General features: G+C 50.5%; 2 protein-coding genes across 6 annotated transcripts in view; one reads left to right on the forward strand and one right to left on the reverse strand.

Moving 5' to 3' along the window:
- Nucleotides 1-12,880, forward strand: part of TPCN1 (two pore segment channel 1) — a 51,780-nt gene extending 38,900 nt beyond the window's left edge. For 2 of the 3 annotated variants that reach the window (XM_023497098.2, XM_012542504.3), the window contains 14 exons: nucleotides 1,978-2,022; nucleotides 2,528-2,584; nucleotides 2,666-2,719; nucleotides 3,310-3,382; nucleotides 4,215-4,322; nucleotides 5,436-5,507; nucleotides 5,849-5,938; nucleotides 6,867-6,982; nucleotides 7,790-7,836; nucleotides 8,242-8,310; nucleotides 8,461-8,545; nucleotides 8,693-8,832; nucleotides 9,003-9,083; nucleotides 10,037-12,880. In XM_023497098.2, coding sequence (XP_023352866.1) covers nucleotides 1,978-2,022; nucleotides 2,528-2,584; nucleotides 2,666-2,719; nucleotides 3,310-3,382; nucleotides 4,215-4,322; nucleotides 5,436-5,507; nucleotides 5,849-5,938; nucleotides 6,867-6,982; nucleotides 7,790-7,836; nucleotides 8,242-8,310; nucleotides 8,461-8,545; nucleotides 8,693-8,832; nucleotides 9,003-9,083; nucleotides 10,037-10,162 — 1,163 coding nt within the window. In that variant the 3' untranslated portion in view covers nucleotides 10,163-12,880. The remainder of the gene's footprint in view (nucleotides 1-1,977; nucleotides 2,023-2,527; nucleotides 2,585-2,665; nucleotides 2,720-3,309; nucleotides 3,383-4,214; nucleotides 4,323-5,435; nucleotides 5,508-5,848; nucleotides 5,939-6,866; nucleotides 6,983-7,789; nucleotides 7,837-8,241; nucleotides 8,311-8,460; nucleotides 8,546-8,692; nucleotides 8,833-9,002; nucleotides 9,084-10,036) is intronic. The other variant, XM_012542505.3, reaches the window with a different exon arrangement.
- Nucleotides 12,172-17,741, reverse strand: part of SLC8B1 (solute carrier family 8 member B1) — a 34,704-nt gene continuing 29,134 nt past the window's right edge. For all 3 annotated transcript variants that reach the window (XM_031948637.1, XM_031948636.1, XM_031948638.1), the window contains exons 15-16: nucleotides 17,101-17,165; nucleotides 12,172-13,650 (exon numbers count right to left, since the gene is read on the reverse strand). In XM_031948637.1, the coding sequence (XP_031804497.1) occupies nucleotides 13,382-13,650; nucleotides 17,101-17,165 (334 nt within the window). In that variant the 3' untranslated portion in view covers nucleotides 12,172-13,381. The remainder of the gene's footprint in view (nucleotides 13,651-17,100; nucleotides 17,166-17,741) is intronic.

Below are 17,741 nucleotides of genomic sequence, written 5' to 3' on the forward strand. Positions count from 1 at the left end.
TCTTTTTCTTTTCTTATTGCTAAATCAACATTTGTGACAATGGGCATCCTTGTTTCAAGCCTGATCTTATTGGGAATGGGTCTAGTTTCTCCCAGTTATAAGTAAGCTTGCAGATGGCTTAGATACATGCAGCTTAACATATTAAGAAAATATTATGAAAAACTCTATTTATTCCTGTACTTTCTAGTGTTTTTAATATGAATGAGTGCTGTATTTTGTCAAAAGCTTTTCTGCACCTATTGAGATTATTATATGATTTCTGTTAATTTGGTTATTGATGTGGTCAATTATAACAATAGGTTTTCTTATATTGAGCCTGTCCTGTATTCCTAACATAAATCCCACTTGGTCATAATATATTGTCTTGCTGGTAATTTTTTTGAACCTCTTTGCTAATATTTTATTTTTTTGCATCAATTTTCATTAGGGACTTCAGTCTATAATTTTCTTTCTCTTTTTCGGCTCTTCCTGGTTTAGATATCAGTACCATTTTTGTGTCATAGAAGGAATTTGGCAGTACTCTTTCTTTGCCTATTTTTCTAAATAGTTTACATAATAATGGTATTAATTGTTTTTTAAATGTTTGATGTTAAAACATTTGTAAATCCATCTGGCCCTGGAAATTTTTTCTTAGGGAGTTTATTGATTTCTTTTTCTAAAATGGAGTTATTTTTTATTTCCTCTTTGCAAATCTGGGCAATTTATATTTTTGTAAATATTTATTCATTTCAATCAGATTGTCAAATTGGTTGGCATATCATTAGGCAAAATAGCTCCTAATTATTGCTTTAATTTCTTCTTCATTGGTGGTAAGTTCACCCTTTTCATTTCTGATGTTTGGGCAGCTAGATGGTACAGTGGATAGAATAGTGGCCCTGAACTGAAGTCAGGAGGACCCAAGTTCAAATCTTACCTCAGACACTTAACACTTCCTAGTTGTGTGACCCTTGGCAAGTTGTGCAACTCTAATTGTCTCACCCAAAAAAAAAAAAAAAAAGTTAGGGTTTTTTCTCAGTTATATATAAATAAAAATTTTTAATATTTTTGAATTTTAAAACAATTCTGAGTTCCAAATTCTCTCCCCTCTTTCTTCCTTGAAAAGACATGCAGTCACACAAAACATTTCCATATTAGCCAGAAGTGTCAGATCAGCCAAATACTGTGCCCGGCTAGGACCCAGCGATCTGGTAGTGGGCTGGCCTTCAAGAAGCTGATATTCTACCCACATCCTAGTTTTGCTCTTCATTCTATGGGCGTGGTGAGCACAGAAGGGACTTCTTTGTAAAAAGTCATGTTTGGGATTCAGGTGAAAGGTGACCTAGACTTGGAGCCGACAACAGCCTAGGAACTTGTCTAGTCCAGGGCTAGCTTTGCAAGACAAGCCAAAGAAGCCCTTCCCTCAAGGCGCTCACATGCACAGATATGTTTGATTAGAGCAGTCTGGGAAGGGGAGAGCAGAAAGGCAGGTGGCGCTGCTCTGGTTACCTCAGATGCTCGGGGTCTCTGCTATGAGTGGTTTACTGCCCTGGGCAGTGGTATTCTTTAGATGGGCCCTCAGCAGATCCCGCGGGGGGCCTGAACAGCAGTCTAGGCCTTCCTCCAGGTGATGGGTGGTCCTTGTCCCCTGGTCGAAATAGGAACTTGAGCCAGTGGGAGGTTTGTGAAGCCAGCGGGGAATGCAGCGCCTCAGGAAGGGCAGCATTCGGGGCCACTTTTTTGTCTGAATGTTGAGATCTGTGGCAGAATCTGTAAGAGCTTCTAAACAGTAAGGGAGATAGGGAAGACTCATGAAGACGGGGGCGAGGACTCTCTGCACCCCCACCCAGACAGCCCTGCAGAGGATGCCCTCTCCATTTCTGCCTCCAATCGTCGCATTCCCTGTATGGGCATCCAAGGGTGGACAAATCTGAGGAAGGGTAGACACTGTATTTTAATAAGAAAGCAATTGGACTTTTAATGGTTCTTCTTTTCCATTAGGCATTAATATCCTAGTGAAGTCCAGAAGCTTCCAGTATTTCATGTGTAAGTATGGAATGGACATGCAGCAGGATTTCCTGCTGAATTCCTCTCCCACCCAAGGGGTGTAAGGGGCAGGACCACTCATGGGCCTCGCTGGGCCATCATCCAGTGAACTTCCTTGGAACAGAGTTACCGTCATGTTTTGTACTTGACTTTTACCCCTTCTGTGAGAGCTGCCCTTTCCATTGACCTGGAAATGATTTGTAACTTTAAGCCAGGTCGAGAAGCTGATCTCGCTCCTGCCCACGGGGTAGTTTGGAAGGGAACAGCAGACTCCAGATGAGCCCTTCTCTGGGGAATTGAGCCAGCATATTCAACAGTGCCTGGGAAGCAATCATGTACGGTGGGGAGGGGGAGGATATAGGTCTGACAGAACGGCTGTTGGAGTTCCCTGGGACTGGTCCAATGAATCTTAGATGTCCAGGGAATGTCCCCGGGCCCTTCATCTGAGACCAATAATGAAGCCAGATACCTTGTGACCCCACCATGAGCCTGCCTTTGTTTCCAGACCTGGTGGTGGCCGTCAATGGGATATGGATCCTCGTGGAAACGTTCATGCTGAAAGGTCAGTACCAGCTAGGTGACTAGCCGTAGCCTAGGCAGGGTCTGGCCTGACCCCTGAGGTCACCCCATCTCTGCTTTGCAGGTGGAAACTTCTTCTCCAAAAACGTGCCCTGGAGTTACATCATCTTCCTCACTAGTGAGTTCTCGGGGCTATGGGAAACCAAGAAAGGCTTTCTGATGGGGGATGCAGGTGGGGGGTTTTGGCTGCAGCTAGAAACTCATTCACTCTTCACTAAAAGCTATGTCACCTCCTTCTAAAGCAAGAGTCTGCTCTGGTCTCACGATAGCAGATGCTCCCAAAGGGGATGAGCCTATGAGTGGGATCCCCAATTTGCTCCCGCCTAGCTGTGTGACCTTAGGCCATTCAGGTCTGTTCTCTGAGCTTCCACTTCTACTTAAAAAGCATCAGAATAGACAGATTCAAAGCCTTCTTGTGTTACATCCCAGGATTCTAGTTGTCAGGGGAGTGTCTGATTTTACTCCTCTAGAAGGGGAGGTCTTGGTTCACCCCACCCCGAGGGGGGGAACAATCTAGTATGAAGGGGCTGCTGAAGCCATTTAGTTGGAAGAAGACTGACCAGAGATGGAATCTTTGTGATACAAGAGCATCAGAGAAGCTGCAAAAGGCAGCCTGGGATATTGGAGAGGTGGGGGGTGCTGCAGAGAGGCTCTCTTGTCAGTGGCAGGTTAGATTACTTTCCTTCCAACGCAGTGATTCTCTTTCAGTCTACGCAGTGGAACTGCTCCTGAAGACCACCGGCTTGGGACCTGTGGAATATCTCACCTCAGGATGGAACTTGTGAGTGGGAGGGAGGGGGGTGGGGTGGGAAAGGGGCCAGTGGGGACAGTGTTTCAGAGAGGCCCTGGTCCGGCCCGGCCGCTGCTAACTGCATGGGGCTCAGAACCTGGCTGTCTTCCATAGGGTAGGAGCCCAGAATCCTTTATCTGACAGAGCCTAGTAGACTTATCTTCCCAACCCAAAAGGGACACTTCTTTAGGGAGAAGCTCCAAGCCGGGAGGATAGGAGAGACCTAGAGCTTCTCCCAGCATCACCTTCAGGTGTTGTGGAAGTCACTTCCCTGCTTGGCGTTCCACCTCCTTCATGGGATGCCTGAGAGCCAGGAGTGAGAGCTGAGAGCTGGGGGGGATGGAAGGGGGAAGAAGCAGCTTCTGTTATTTCCAATGCCCCACGTGACCCTTGAGGCACCAGAAAGCCCCAGTGTCTTGGGGTTTCTTATCCTGGCGCATCACTAAGATGAGGGATCTTAAAGAGCTCCTTTTCACTTCCCAGGGCCTTCTAGCTTGTGACTGCTTTACTATGCCTTTAAAGAAGCCAGTTGAAGGGGATCAGGAGAAGTTCAAGGCACCCAGCATCAGCCACGGCCAGGGAGGCTCCTTAGAGCCTCCTCCCTAACACTTAGAGCGCATGGCTTTGGCACAAACCTTAGGCTGTGTCTGCCCTAAATCCACGCAGTGACAAGTCTGAGGCCACAGGGCAAGGGATTCAGGGTCAGAGCCCGAGCTACTGCTCAGGGACCACTGGCTACCTGCTGGGTCATCTGTTTGTGCAGCTGTTGTCCAGGGCATGTCAGGAGGGGGATACACCGGCTGCTGCTCCTTCCCCCTTCCAGGTTTGACTTCTCTGTAACAGCGTTTGCCTTCCTGGGACTCCTGGCCTTGGCTTTCAACATGGAGCCTTTCTATTTCATTGTGGTCCTGCGCCCGCTCCAGCTCCTGAGGTGAAAGGGGAGGCTGGGAGACCAAGCTCTGGGGAGGAGGCCAGAAGATCCCCAAGTCTGATCTGGGAGCTGAGGGGGAAATCATGGAGGTCGATCCCTAGGGATCCTTTTTTCTGCAACAAATGGCCCACGAGAAGGGCTTGTGGTTGCTCATTTCATTCATGAGGGATGTAGGTAGACTCTCACTGCCTAGATCCTTCCCTGAGACCCCAGATCAGAGTTCTCCTGTTTCAGACTCTGGGGTCACATGTCAGAGTGCAGGAAATGGCTCTCGGCTCGGCTGGGCTTGAGATGTAGTCAGCCTCCCTGCCATGTGGCAGCTAAAAAACCAGTCACAACTTTGGCCCGTTCTGAGAGCTTTCCGGGCCCAAGTTTTCCTTTGAATGACTCACTAAGCCCCAGTACCATTGTCCTTCCATCAGTCTTGCCCTGCCTGGGGGACCCATCATCACTCCCTCGCGCCTTAGTGTTTGGAGAGGAGGCTGACCTGCCCTTCGCTGGGTTTGCCACATGCATGCTCTCCGGTTCCCGGCCCTGCCCTCTGCCCTCATGGAGCTCTCGGGCAGCAGACTAAGAAATGGGCTCCAGGGAAGGCGCAGAGCGAGCTTGCCCCTGGTATGCGTGACCCTTAGCCCCTCTCCAGGCTTGGCGGCCATTGCCCCCATGTTTGCAGTGAGGCTCCTCCTGCCACCTGGGAGCTGCTGGGCAAGCGCCTGCTGCTGCCTCCCTGCCCAGGGGTGCCGAGAAGAGGAAGTTAAAATTAACAAGCACTTCAGGGCCTATGGTTGCCCTGGGGGGACACGAGGGCGAAAAGGAACATAGCCCCTGAGCGCCCCAGTGGCAGCCCTCTCCACGCCTGCTGCTGCTGCTGCCATCCCTCTGTTACAGGCCCTTCCCCTATGGTGTCCTGGACCCCTGGGGCAGTTTCAGCATCCCTGGTCGGAAGCACGACTTTAAATAGATAAAATTCAAACACAGAAGTTTAACCCTTCTCTGCATAGATGAGGAAGTGGGTGGGGGGGGGCGGTGTTCAGCCAGGGTGGTCTTTGAAAGAAATGGGGCAAGGGCGTGTCACTGCAGCCCTCGAAGGGATCCATTGATTTTCTGTCTCAGGTTGTTTAAGCTGAAAAAGCGGTACAGGAATGTGCTGGATACCATGTTTGAGCTGCTCCCCCGAATGGCCAGGTACCGCCCCATCTCCACTGGGACTCGGGACTCGGGGAGGGAAGGAGACGAGGGCCACACGTGCTGGGACTAGGCCCCTGGGACCGGGCTGTCCTTGCTCAGCCCCTGGGAAGCTTTTCCCAGGAGGAGCCTCAGGGGGTGGGGTTTAGGGTTCTCCCCCCAGGGAGCCTTCATCCCCTGGGGAGGGGTCGTGGCTGCATTGTGCTAACAGGCCCTCCCCCGCCTCTGCCCAAGGCCGGTAGCCAGCTGTCAGCTTAGTGGGAGGGGGGATAGGGAGGTCCCGCAAAGTCACCTCAGTGGCCCCTTCCCCACCTCACACTGTGGTCTTTCTTTCTCCTCAGCCTGGCCCTTACCCTGCTCATTTTCTACTACTCCTTTGCCATCGTGGGTATGGAGTTCTTCTACGGGATCCTGTACCCCAACTGCTGCAAGTGAGTATGTGGGCTCTCCCCCACCCCGGGGCCCCTCCCTCGGAGGGAGCCAGCCTGAGCTGAACCTCGGGCCTGTGCCCCATCAGTGCCTCTCAGCCCTGAGGACCCCCTGGGACCTCGTGGGGCTCCCTCAGCAGGGCCTGGGCCTGGGACAGCCCGGGAGTGCCGGAGCCCAGCCGCCTCCTCTTCCCTCACTCCGGGGGCATTTTCCCAGAGCCCCTTGTTGGGATCCCTGCGCCCGGGCCCCTGTCCTCCAGCCCCCGAGGCCTGGACGTGCTGGCAGTTGGCAGTCGTGGTGCCCGGGGCCCGATGTTCTGGGAATAGGGAGCTCAGGCCCTTCCTCTCCTCTTGCGCCTGCCGAGTTTGTTGCCGGCACTGCCCGTGTGCTCTCTTCCATTTGGAGTCTGTGACCTCGGTTTCTGCCCTGCAGCAACATTTGCCACAAGTGGCCAAGGGACTCCTGAGGGGAGCAGCGAAGGCCTTGGTCCAGAGCTAGCTGTGCAGGAGCAGGCAGGAGGGGTGAGGCAGGTCCTGGAAGCCCCCGGGGGTGCAGAAACAGGTACAGAAGCAGGCCCAGCAGGGAGCCAGGCTCAGGACCCCTAGAACAGGGAGCCTCAGAGGAGATGCCTCTTTCTCTTCTCCTTGTCCATTCCTTCTTCTGGTAGCTGAGAGAGGGACTGGGAAGGAGGCATGGGACCAACTGAGACTTTCGGGCTTGTTCATGACTCGGGAGGCGGCACTTGGCATCCGAGGCAGGTAGGTGAGAGCAGACTCCGGGCACAGGGATAAGAGGGAAAGGGCCCCACAGCGAGAGGCACTGAGGGACCGAGGACGTGGCTCAGCTGCTTGGCTTTGAGTGAGCTGGCCTCATGCGGACCGTCCGTGGGCCCCTGCCCACCCGGCCCCTTCTGCTTGCTCCCCCTTCTAGCACCAGCACAGTGGCTGATTCCTATCGCTGGATCAACCGAACAGTGGGCAACAAGACCAGCGTGGACGCGGGCTATTACTATCTCAACAACTTCGACAACATCCTGAACAGTTTCGGTGAGCCCCGAGAGGGCAGGGCCCGGGTTCTCTCTGGGAAGCAGGCCTGTGTGCCAGAGCCGGGGGCTTCTTTTGTTAGGAGAGGTAGAAGGGGGCACCAGGAAGGCCCCGATGTGATGAGGAGGTTGGGACCTTGTCCCGGGTCCTTGTCAGCCCTTGGCTCCCTTGACCTCAGCGCCTTTCCTATAGGAAGTCGGTCATTATGGATGAAAAGCATCCTCAAGCCGTCCCATTGGTGCCATCTGCACCTGGTCTCGCATTGCCCTCCTGGCCCTTCCATGAGGGCCTTCCATGTTAGACTAGACTTGTCCCTGGCTCAGCTCTGGGCTAGTGGGAAAAAGACCGTGGGCTGTGAGGGTAAAAAACACCACCTGAGAGTGGAGCCGGGTTTTATTTTTGATAGAGGGGGCATCCCCCCACCCCCACCCCCATCAGTGTAAACTCTGCCATCTGGCCTTCAAAGGCTTCCTGGAGCACTTGGAGGTGGGCGGGTTTGTCCCTTGTGTGTGGGAGGGAACACCCCCCTTCCAGTGGGGGCTTTATCCGTGGAGTGCCCAGCTTTCAAGCCAGATAAGACTTCCGCGTTGGGTGTTTGTGTCTGTTCTGTAGCATGGGGCCCTAAGGCTGCCGTATAACTAGAGAGCCAGGGTGGGTAAGGTGGGGGGGCTCAGGGGCTCGGCTCACTCTGTGGAGAGAGAACGGCCTGCATGGCAACAGTCACAGTGGGTAGCAAGGGGGAGAGACTTGACCTTGAAAAGCTTTGGGTTGACCCGGGATCTCTTTCTTATTCTCCACCCACCACGGCAGTGACCTTGTTCGAGCTTACAGTGGTCAACAACTGGTACATCATCATGGTAAGTAAGGCCCTTCTTTGCTCACCCACCTCCTTTTCCATGTCCGCCAAGGACTGGCCACAGGTCAGCCTGTCTGGCCAAAGTTGGCTCCCCTCAGGGCAGGGGACACCCAGGGCCACTCTTCTGCTCCCCAGTCTCTGTTGAGGAGACCTTCCATGGAGGCTGTGACTGATGCTCAGGGCCTTTCCCCCCCACTTTCTCTGACTGTCCAGAAGGGGAGATCTCCTACCTCCCTTGCACCCATCCCTCCCCCAAGCCCGACTGCCCTGCCTGGCTCAGCCTCTGCCTCTGGCCGACTGCCCGGGGCCGAGCCACAGAGCAGCTCTGCGGGGGCCCCGTGCACTGGGCCTGTGATGGCCACATGCCCAAGCAACCTCATGTGCTGGGTCTCCCCTTGGTCTTTAGGAAGGTGTCACTTCGCAGACTTCCCACTGGAGCCGCCTCTACTTCATGATATTCTACATCGTGACCATGGTAGGTTCCTGTCCCCGGGAGGGTGTCTCTCTTCCCCCGTCCCAGGCCCCCCACTCCTGTGCTGTGTCCGGGAGGCTGTGCCCCCGGCCCTGCTCTGCTCGCAGAGGCCTCCCTGATGCTCCTCTCTGACCCTCCTCACCTCCCTGCTAGGTGGTGATGACCATCATTGTGGCCTTCATCCTGGACGCCTTCGTTTTCCGCATGAACTACAGCCGGAAGAACCAGGACTCTGAAGGTCAGTGCCAGGCACGCTAGGCCCCGGAGGCTGCCTTTAAAACCCCCAAATTTTGAGAAAAGCGGGGCCCAGGGGAGAGCCCAGACACCCGAGAAGGCCCCAAGCCCTGGCTTGAAGCTCCCGCTGTTTCTCCCCCTCCTTTGGCAGTAGACGGCGGCATCATCCTCGAGAAGGACATTTCCAAGGAGGAGCTGATCGCAGTCCTGGAGTTCTACAGGCAGAGTCAGGGCTCTGGGGCCGAGGTCTCTCAGCTGCTGAAAACCCACTCGCAGATGGACAAAAGCGGGGTAGGTGTGGGCCACAGCTGCAGCCACCGTGGTCGGGCAGGTCCCTGGGCCAAGTGGAGTTTGGGGCTGGTCCCTTCCCCTGCTAAAGGTGGGCCAGGAAGTCCTAGTGACAACAGCGTGGGGCCCCTTTGTACAGGCCCTCAATAATGTTCGACCTTCTTTCCTTTAAGCAAAACTCGGTGGTATTTCTGGGAAGAAGGTCAAAGACCAAAAGTGACCTGAGCCTAAAGATGTACCAAGAAGAGATACAGGTAGGAGCCGCCACACTGACCGCAGGCCCCCGGTCCTGCCTCCCTCAGCCCGGCCTGTTGGCTGCAGGACTCCCTGCCTCTGCCCAGGCTCAGAGTGCTGCAGAGGGAAGAGCAGTGCTGAGCTGGGGGTCCAGAAAACCTGAATTCAAATCCTGTCTCAAACATTTACTAGTCGTGTGATCCTGGGCAAGTCCTTTAGCCTAAGCCAGTTTCCTCATCTGTAAATTGGAAGTAGCAGCCCCCCCACCCCCGATCATCGTGGGGTTTGCCAGCCTGAAAGCACAATGAGCGTGCTAGCTCTTGGCCATTGGTGCGAGGGGTGCTTCTTCCCCAAGGGAGCCTGCTCCGTGGCAGCATGAATGGCTGCCCTTTCCTGGGGTCACAGACCAAGCCAGGTGGCTCCTTGGGACACACACACACACCCCCCCATCATTGGAGACCCTGTACATGTGCAGGCACACCCCCCCCCTTCCATCATTGGAAAAATACCCCTCCCCCACACACACACACACCTGGAGACCATGTGCACATCACAGGAGCTCCCCCAGCACTGGCCGTGAGACCCCAGGGTTGCCCCCCGTGTCCAGGAGGAGGCAGAGCCTGGCAGCAGGTGGTGTCCATTGTCCCTTAGCCCACTTTCCCAAGAACTTGTGGGGTCTTAGAGCAGCCAGAGGAGCAGCTGAGAGGGCGAATTTGAAGGTGCCGTTTCTGGCTCCTGTGATGGGGGCGTGAGATTTCTGCCCTCCTCTCACCAACCACCCTCCTTCCTCTGGCCTCCAGCGGGGCAAACCGGGGAACTTTCCCTCCCTCCTCAGAGCCAAGCCTGGGCCCAGAGCCGAGCAGGGAGCTGGGCTCGGGCGGCTCTTGGCCCTCTGGTGGGATGAGGCTTGGGCTCTTCCCGAAGCCCTCAGCACACGGGTGACCTTTGGCCCCCCCTTTTCCCTCCATGTCAGGAATGGTACGAGGAGCATGCCCGGGAACGAGAGCTGTGGCGCAGGCAGGAGGGGCCCGGCAGCAGCGTCCTCACCCCGTCCCCGCAGTGCCCGGGAGGCCGCCCGCGCTCCCAGACCGTCATCTAGCCGGCTCTCACTAACAAAAGCCATGTCTTCTATGCAATAACCCGTAGTATCATTTTACAGGAGCGTCCCCAGCTGTGTGTACGTGGGCAAAGCGAGGTGAAGTTCTCCACCTCCTTGTGCTCCCCCGCCCATTCGTCCTAACTCCACAAGTCGGTAGCTTCGGAAGGGTGGCCCAGTGTGGACCCCCTCCTCTGAGGTGACCCTAAGCTGCAGAGTAACCCTTTCGTTAGAGGACCCTTTGAAAATGGGCCCCAGCCCCTTGGGGGGGGGGGCTGTGCCCTGAAGGGATCGTCCCAGCGCATATAGACTCGGGGCTTGGTCCCAACTTAGGGACAAAACCACTTAAGAGAAGTCGGGGCTCCAGGTTGGTGACCGTGTCCCGCCTTTGAACGGCAGGGTGCCCGGGGCAGTGTATGAAGGCCAGGCAGGGAGGGCACTTCCCAGTGCTCAGGGAAAGGCCGGCGTGTCAGTCACTCTCGAGGGAACTCAAGGCTCTTCCCCAAATGCTTTGATTTTGGTCCTAAAGCTGACACCCACCCGCTCACCAAGGGCAATTCCAAAAGGCGAGCAGCCCCAAAGGCGGGATCCCCTGTTCCATCTTGGGCCTCCCTTCTGCGCTCGAGGTGGCTTCCTCACCTGGCTGGCGACATGCTGGAGCCCACCCCTCAGGGACCAGGCTGTGCGAAACAGGGCCACATACATGGCCCTGGGGCGTCTCCCGAGAGTTTCCACATGTCCCCGTATGTTCAAACCTGTGGCCTTGTAACTGGACTTTGGCCCGCCAAAGTCGCGTATGGAAAAGGAGCCTACCTTACTGATGAGTTCTGCTTGGTCACGGTCTGGCTAACAGAAGTCTGACTGCGTTTTCATTAATAATGAATTATTTTAATTATAAAATTATGTTAACGTGTATATATCTGTATACATATGTATCATATTCTCCTAGGAGAAGGGCATATAGCCAGAAAGTTCGCACCGACTGCCCTGTGGGCGAGTTGACATAGGGGGGCTCCCAACCTTTTCTCTCCTGTCCCGGAGACCTTATGCACACGTGCAGTAGGGGCAAAGGGGACCCAGGAAGAATGTGCTGCCTAAGCCCCTCCTTCGGCTCTGGGCCATCACCCTGCTTCCTGCCTTGGGGTTGGAGGCAGCCAGGGAAAATCAGAACCATAGCAACAAGATGAGGGGGGGAGGACCTTCCTCAGAGTTCACCTGGTCCTGCCAGTGCTTAGACGGCCCTCGTTCCTGGGTCCTGAGGCTGTCCCGGAGCCCTTCTATGTGGCCATAGCAGGATGCTCCCAAAGCCAGATCATCCAGCCCGAGTGCTCTTGCTGGGGCCTGCCAGGAGTGGGCAGCAGCACTGAGACTCTTTGGAGTCTGCCTTTGGTCTCCTGCTTCCAGGAATCTGCTTGTCTACTTGGGCCTGGGAGCAAGGGTCAGGGGGGCACTTCCTGGCAGAGGAAGAAGGAAAAGCAAAGCCCTCAAAAAGATCAGTGTAGAAAGCAGCAGCTTCTCATATCAGCCCTGCCTAATTGGACGTGAAGAGGGCGAGCACTTTTCTTCCTCTGTGGAGTCATCTCATCCCCAGGGAGCAAGTGGACAGCTTGGTGGGCTAGTTTCTCTCCCTGAGGGGACAGCTGCTGGCAGCAACCAGGTCCCTCCCCATCCCACCATCCTCTGGTCTTCCACTGGTAACATGAGAAGGAAGTATAGATTGGTCTGGATTTTTTTTTCTTTAACAAAATTCTCCCCCTTGAATATGGGAATGGGAAAGGCTGTTGAATCCTGCAGAGGAGTCGGGACGCAGGAGATCAGAGTGGCTTGGTTCTTCCCTGGCTGTCTCCTTCGGTGCTTATTCCTGCTTTCAGTTAAGAGATCCTTCCTAGCCAGCCTAGGAAGTCAGCCATCTCACCCCAAAGGTTTCCCTCCCCCCCAAAGAAACCCCAACAAAGCATAAAATTACTCCGAAGTTTGCACAGTGGGTAGCTGGAGCCTTTTGTGTAAAGTCAAACAATGCTGGAGACCATTAATGGTCTTTGTGTGATGAGTCCTCCTAAGCCAGACTCCAGCCAGTGGAAATCTAACACGTCCCAGTCCCACCTCCCAAGGACAAGATGTAGAGCTTAGGGCCCGTCTCACCTCTGGATCTTTAGTCCGGGGGTGACAGGGAGCAGTCTGGGTCCAGCAGGACTCCAGAAGCAGCTAGAGCCAAACCAGAACTGGGAAAAGGCCAGTGGTTGTGCACCCCAGAAAGGGGGTAGAAATGCCTCGTTTTACCAGTTCAGTCATTGGGCACAATCGACTCGGATAACCAATTTCAGTTAGTTGTCCCAGGACGAGGCAGGAATTGAAGTAGGTTTACAGTTTCAGAGCTGGAGGGGATCCTCCTCTCGTTCTGTAACTGTGGACGTGGCTAACTTGCCCAAGAACACACAGCACATTTGTGGCAGGGCCCAGATGTTCGTCTTAGGCCCACCTCGCACAGCACACACTTGGAGAGAATACCTTTGGGGTAAAGGTTTCTGCTCCTGTCCCTCCTTGATCCCCCCCTTCCCTTTGCCCCCAGCCTTACTCAAAATCACTGAGACAATCATTTTGTATGGACAAGAGAAGCGCTGTGAGGTTTTGTACATTGGCAATTTGTTACCTAAATAACCTGTCAGTATGAGGGTCTCTAGAACTTAGGCACATTAATAAAAGGATATTCTGCTTTGTAAAGATGGCTGTGGTCTTCATTTCGGGGGGTTTTGGGGGGAAAGGGGCCTTTGCCACCACTGCTAGAGGAAGTGGAATGCTCTCCCCAAGCCAGAAACCACACCACCCTGTCCACAGAGACACTGAAGGGCTTTAATGACAACAGGCCTGCAGGCCTCCTGCTGAGTAATGAACTTAGCATCCAGAGACAAGACAGGACCTGGGGCTGAGGGGGAGTGTCCCTGAGTGGAGGATGTCTTGAGTCCTCACAGAGAATGCTTTTAACAAAGTGATGAGGAGAGTGGGGCTGGATTGTTTCCTTTTCTACAGGCTGGGGCACCCTGCCCCAGGGCAGCTGCTTCCAGCCTGCCATACAGCCAGGCCCCCGACTGGCCACCAACCCACAGGAGCCACCTTTCAGTCCCAGATCCGGTTCTCCACCCCTTGGAGTTTTTGGCAGAGAATGGAGTTCCATCCCTGCTTTTCCCTTTGGTGGAGAGAAGCACCAGTGACCACCACCAGGGCTCAGAGACTTGCGCTCTCGCCTCTGGTTTCCATCCAGAAGCGCTCTTTCGCCAACCCCCGGCTCACGTTCTTCATCCCGCTCTCAGGTGAATCACCCCAAACTCCGTGAGTACCGCCACAGTGAGGAAGCCCACGTAGAAGAAGAGCAGGCAGAACCCATACAGTTTGCTCAGCTGGAAGCACTGGATTGGCACTGAGATGAAGGAAAACAGCAGACTGAGCCCCAAAGCTCCCGCCAAGACCCACACCAGCAGTCCATCGGGCTCCAACTGGAAAGAGAAAGATCACCAGGAGCACAATGAAGTATCTCCGAGTAGTACCAAGTAGGAAGCCAGAGACCTAACAGAGGAAGGCTGTTCTAGCTCCTTTCATGCAGGGAAGAGGGTACGGAGGTGTCCAATATTACATTGACTCTTTCACCAAACTAGCTTTTCTTTTAAAAATATTTTCTAAAAAATCCGATTCTGAATCCTCTCCTTTCCCTTTTTCTCTCCCACCCACCAAGAAGAAATGTGCTATCATACATATGAAATCATACAAAACATTTCCTATTAACCACGTTGAAAATGGAAAAGAGGCAAGAAAAATCAAGTCAGAAAATATGCTTCAATCTGCATTCAGGTTCATCAGTTCTCTAGAAATGGATAGTATTTTCACCTCAAGACCTATGGAATTGTCTTAGATTGTAATCTTGATCAGAATAGCCAAGTTTCATAGTTGATGAGCGGACATACGGCTGTTTCTGTGTCAAATACGTTGAACTGACTTTTAAAGATTTTTGATTATAAGGAATGTTTTTTGGAAGAATCTACAGATGATTCTACATTAAGGTAAATAATGAATCGCCACAAAGAGGTTGCATTATTCAAATATGCGATAATGATCATTTCCAGTGGGCCAAAGGCAGTTCCCACATTTTATTGTTGTTCTGTCATTCAGTCACATCTGAATCATGCCTTTCTGTCCTCCACCATCTTTCAAAGTCTGTCCCAGCTCATATTCATTGCTTCCATGATACCCCAGCCATCTCATCCTTTGCCATCCCCTTTTCCTTTTGCCTTTCCCAACACCAGAATATTTTCCAACGAGCAGTCCCGTCTTCTCATTATGTGGCCAGGGTGATTTCAACTTCAACTTCAGTATTTGACCTTTCAGTGAATAGCTTGAATTAATTTAAATATTGGCTGATTTGATTTCCTTTCTGTCTAAGGGACTCTCAAAAGTTTTCTCCAGCAACATAATTTGAATTAATTCTGTATCATTCAGTTTCTCTTATACTCCAACTTTCACAATCATATATCCCTACTAGAAAAAACCCATAGCTTTGACAATATGGATCTTTGTCAGCAAGGTGATGTCTTTGCTTTTCCAGTAAGCTGACCAGGATGTCTGGTTCTAGATCAGAAATCACACTAGTGAAGCTAAGTTCTTTTGTATATTCTTGCCACCCCTTCTGCTTCTGCTAAATTCCTACCATTTTTGTCTTTTTTCAGGCCTGTTTTTGGATGCAATATTCCCTTGATGTCTCTAATTTTCTTGAGGACATCTAGTCTTTCCCATTCTGTTGTTTTCTTCTATTTCTTTGTGTTGCTCATTTAAGATTTGTCATAGCTCTCCTTCCAAGAAACAAGCATCTCTTAATTTCATGACTGCAGTCACCACCTCCAGTGATTTGAACCCAAGAATATAAAATCTGATACTACTTGTTTTTCCTCCCTATTTTTGCCAGGAAGTGATGGGACCAGTTGCCAAGATCTTAGTTAAACTCCAAGTCTACTTTTACACTTGCTTCTTCACCATCATTAAGAGGCTTTAAAATTTCTCTTCCCATTCTGCCATCAGAGTGGTATCATCTACATATATGAGACTGTTATTTCTCCTGGCAACTTTAGTTTCAGCTAAGGCTGCTCTGCATATAAGTTAAATAAAGTGACAATATGCAACCTTGTACTCTCTTTACAATCTTAAGCTGATTGACTGTCCCATGTTCAGTTCTAACTGTTGCTTTTTGGCCCATATATAGACACAAATAAATTTTATAGCCCTAGCTCTTTAAGGACTTTGCCACATTTTGTTATAATATACACAAAGACTTTAAGTGTAGTCAATGAAGCAAAAATAAGTGTTTTTCTGGAATTCCCTCGATTTCTCCATCATCCAGTGAATGTTGGCAATTTGGTCTCTAGCTCCTCTGTCTCTTCAAAAACCAGCCAGCTTTTCTGGTAATTCTAGTTCACATATTGCTGAAACCTAGTTTGCAGGATCTTAAGCACAATCTTGCCAGTACGGGAAATGAATGTAATTGTTGGTAATTTGGACGTTGTCATTGCCCTTATTTAGGATTAGGATGTAAATTGATCTTTTCCAATCCAGTAGCCCCGTTGAGTTTTCCAAATTTGCTGGCAGATAGAAAGCTGCAAACACTTTCAACACCTCCATATTTGAAGATTTTAAATGAAAAAAATTTTAAATTTTAAATTCCATCACCTCTTTTGCCCACTTGTTTGCCCACTTGACTTCCTTCAGCAGGATGTCTGGTTCTGGATCAGTAATCACACCACTGAAGTTAAGTTCTTGTGTATATTCTTGCCACCCCTTCTGCTTCTGCTAAATTCCTACCATTTTTGTCTTTTTTTCAGGCCTGTTTTTGCATGAGATATTCTCTTGATGTTTTTAATTTTCTTGAGGAGATCTGGTCTTTCCCATCCCATTGTTTTCTTCTATTTCTTCGAGTTGCTCATTTAAGAAAACCTCATCTATCCTTGCTGTCCTCTGAAATTCTGCATTCAATTGAGTCTTTCCTTTCTTCTTTGCCTTTTGCTTGTTTTCTTACCTATTTGTAAAGTTCATCGAAGAGTCATTTAATTTAATTTATTTAATTAAAATTTATTTTATATAACTCTTAACTTCATATAGTGCAAATTCAAACACATTTGACCAATTCAGAGGATTCTTATTCACTGGGAACTGGTTGTTTTCAGAATACAGAAACCTAAAGCATCAATAGAAATTCAATGAAATTTTAAAACAAGTCTATGAGTGCCATAATAAACAGGCTTCGGTATATAACTCAATAGAATGCAGGGAGGTACATAATGCCCCATGTTCTTGGCTGAGTCACTTTCCTACTAAGAGATAAACCTTGAAGGGAGTAAGAAACTAAGTAACTTGTCTGGAATCACACAGTGTCTTGACACTGATGATTCATATTCACAGGTGATCATCACACATACAGCACTTCTGTTTCTGTGTACAATGTTGTCCTGGTTCTGCTCCTTTCACTTTGTATCAGTTCGTGTAAGTTTGGGTTTTTCTGAAATCATCCTGCTCATCATTTCTTACACACAGTAGGATTCCATCACAAGCATATTCCACAAGTTGTTCAGCCATTCCCTCCTTGCTGGGAGTCCCCTCAGTTTCCAATACTTTCACACCAAAAAAAAGCTGCTATAAGTACTTTTACTTTTTGTTTTTTATCTCTTTTGAGATAGAGACCTACTAGTGATATTGCTTCCCCTCAGTTTCCAATACTTTCACACCAAAAAAAAAGCTGCTATAAGTACTTTTACTTTTTGTTTTTTATCTCTTTTGAGATAGAGACCTACTAGTGATATTGCTAGGTCAAAGGGTATGAGTGGTTTTATAGGCCCATGGTCATAGTTCCCAGTGGCTCTACAGAATGACCGTAATGTTTCTTTGCCCAGAATCCAACAACCTACCTTCACATCTATGTTGTTTCTGGTGATTTCCAACACACAGCCCAGACCTACACCCACCAGTATATCTGGAGTCACATTCAGGACAAAATAACGAATTCAGTAGATAGAAATTCATTATTTCTTGCCATTGTGTGCTTACATCTTAAGTGCATGCAATAGGCCCAAGAGAGAAAATCAAGTGGAATAAGAGCCAAAATAGGGTCAAGCAGGGTAGGAAAAAGCTGGAGGTAGGGCAAAATATACTGGGTGTACCCCCTCTCCCCATGTCTTACCTCTGTGTAAGAATGAATGAAAAAGTTTTTGGTTTCTTTTTGTTATTCAATCATATCCAACTTTTCATGAACTCATTTGAATTTGAGGTTGGGATTTTGGGTTTGTTTTTTTTTAAAGAATATCTTGCATTTCCTTTTCCAGCTCATTTTACAGCTGAGGAAACTGAGGCAAACAGGGTTAAATGATTTGCCCAAGTTCATACAGCTAGTGTCTGAGGATGAATTTTAACTCAGGAGATGAGTCTTCCTGACTTCAAACCTAGCATTCTATCCACTGTGTCATCCAGCTGCTGTAGCTATTGTTTTGCTACTATTACTGCTACTACTATTACTGCTGCTGTTGCTACTGCCTACTACTACTGTTGCAGC

Source organism: Sarcophilus harrisii, chromosome 1 (assembly GCF_902635505.1).
Source record: "Sarcophilus harrisii chromosome 1, mSarHar1.11, whole genome shotgun sequence".
NCBI classification, from domain to species: domain Eukaryota; kingdom Metazoa; phylum Chordata; class Mammalia; order Dasyuromorphia; family Dasyuridae; genus Sarcophilus; species Sarcophilus harrisii.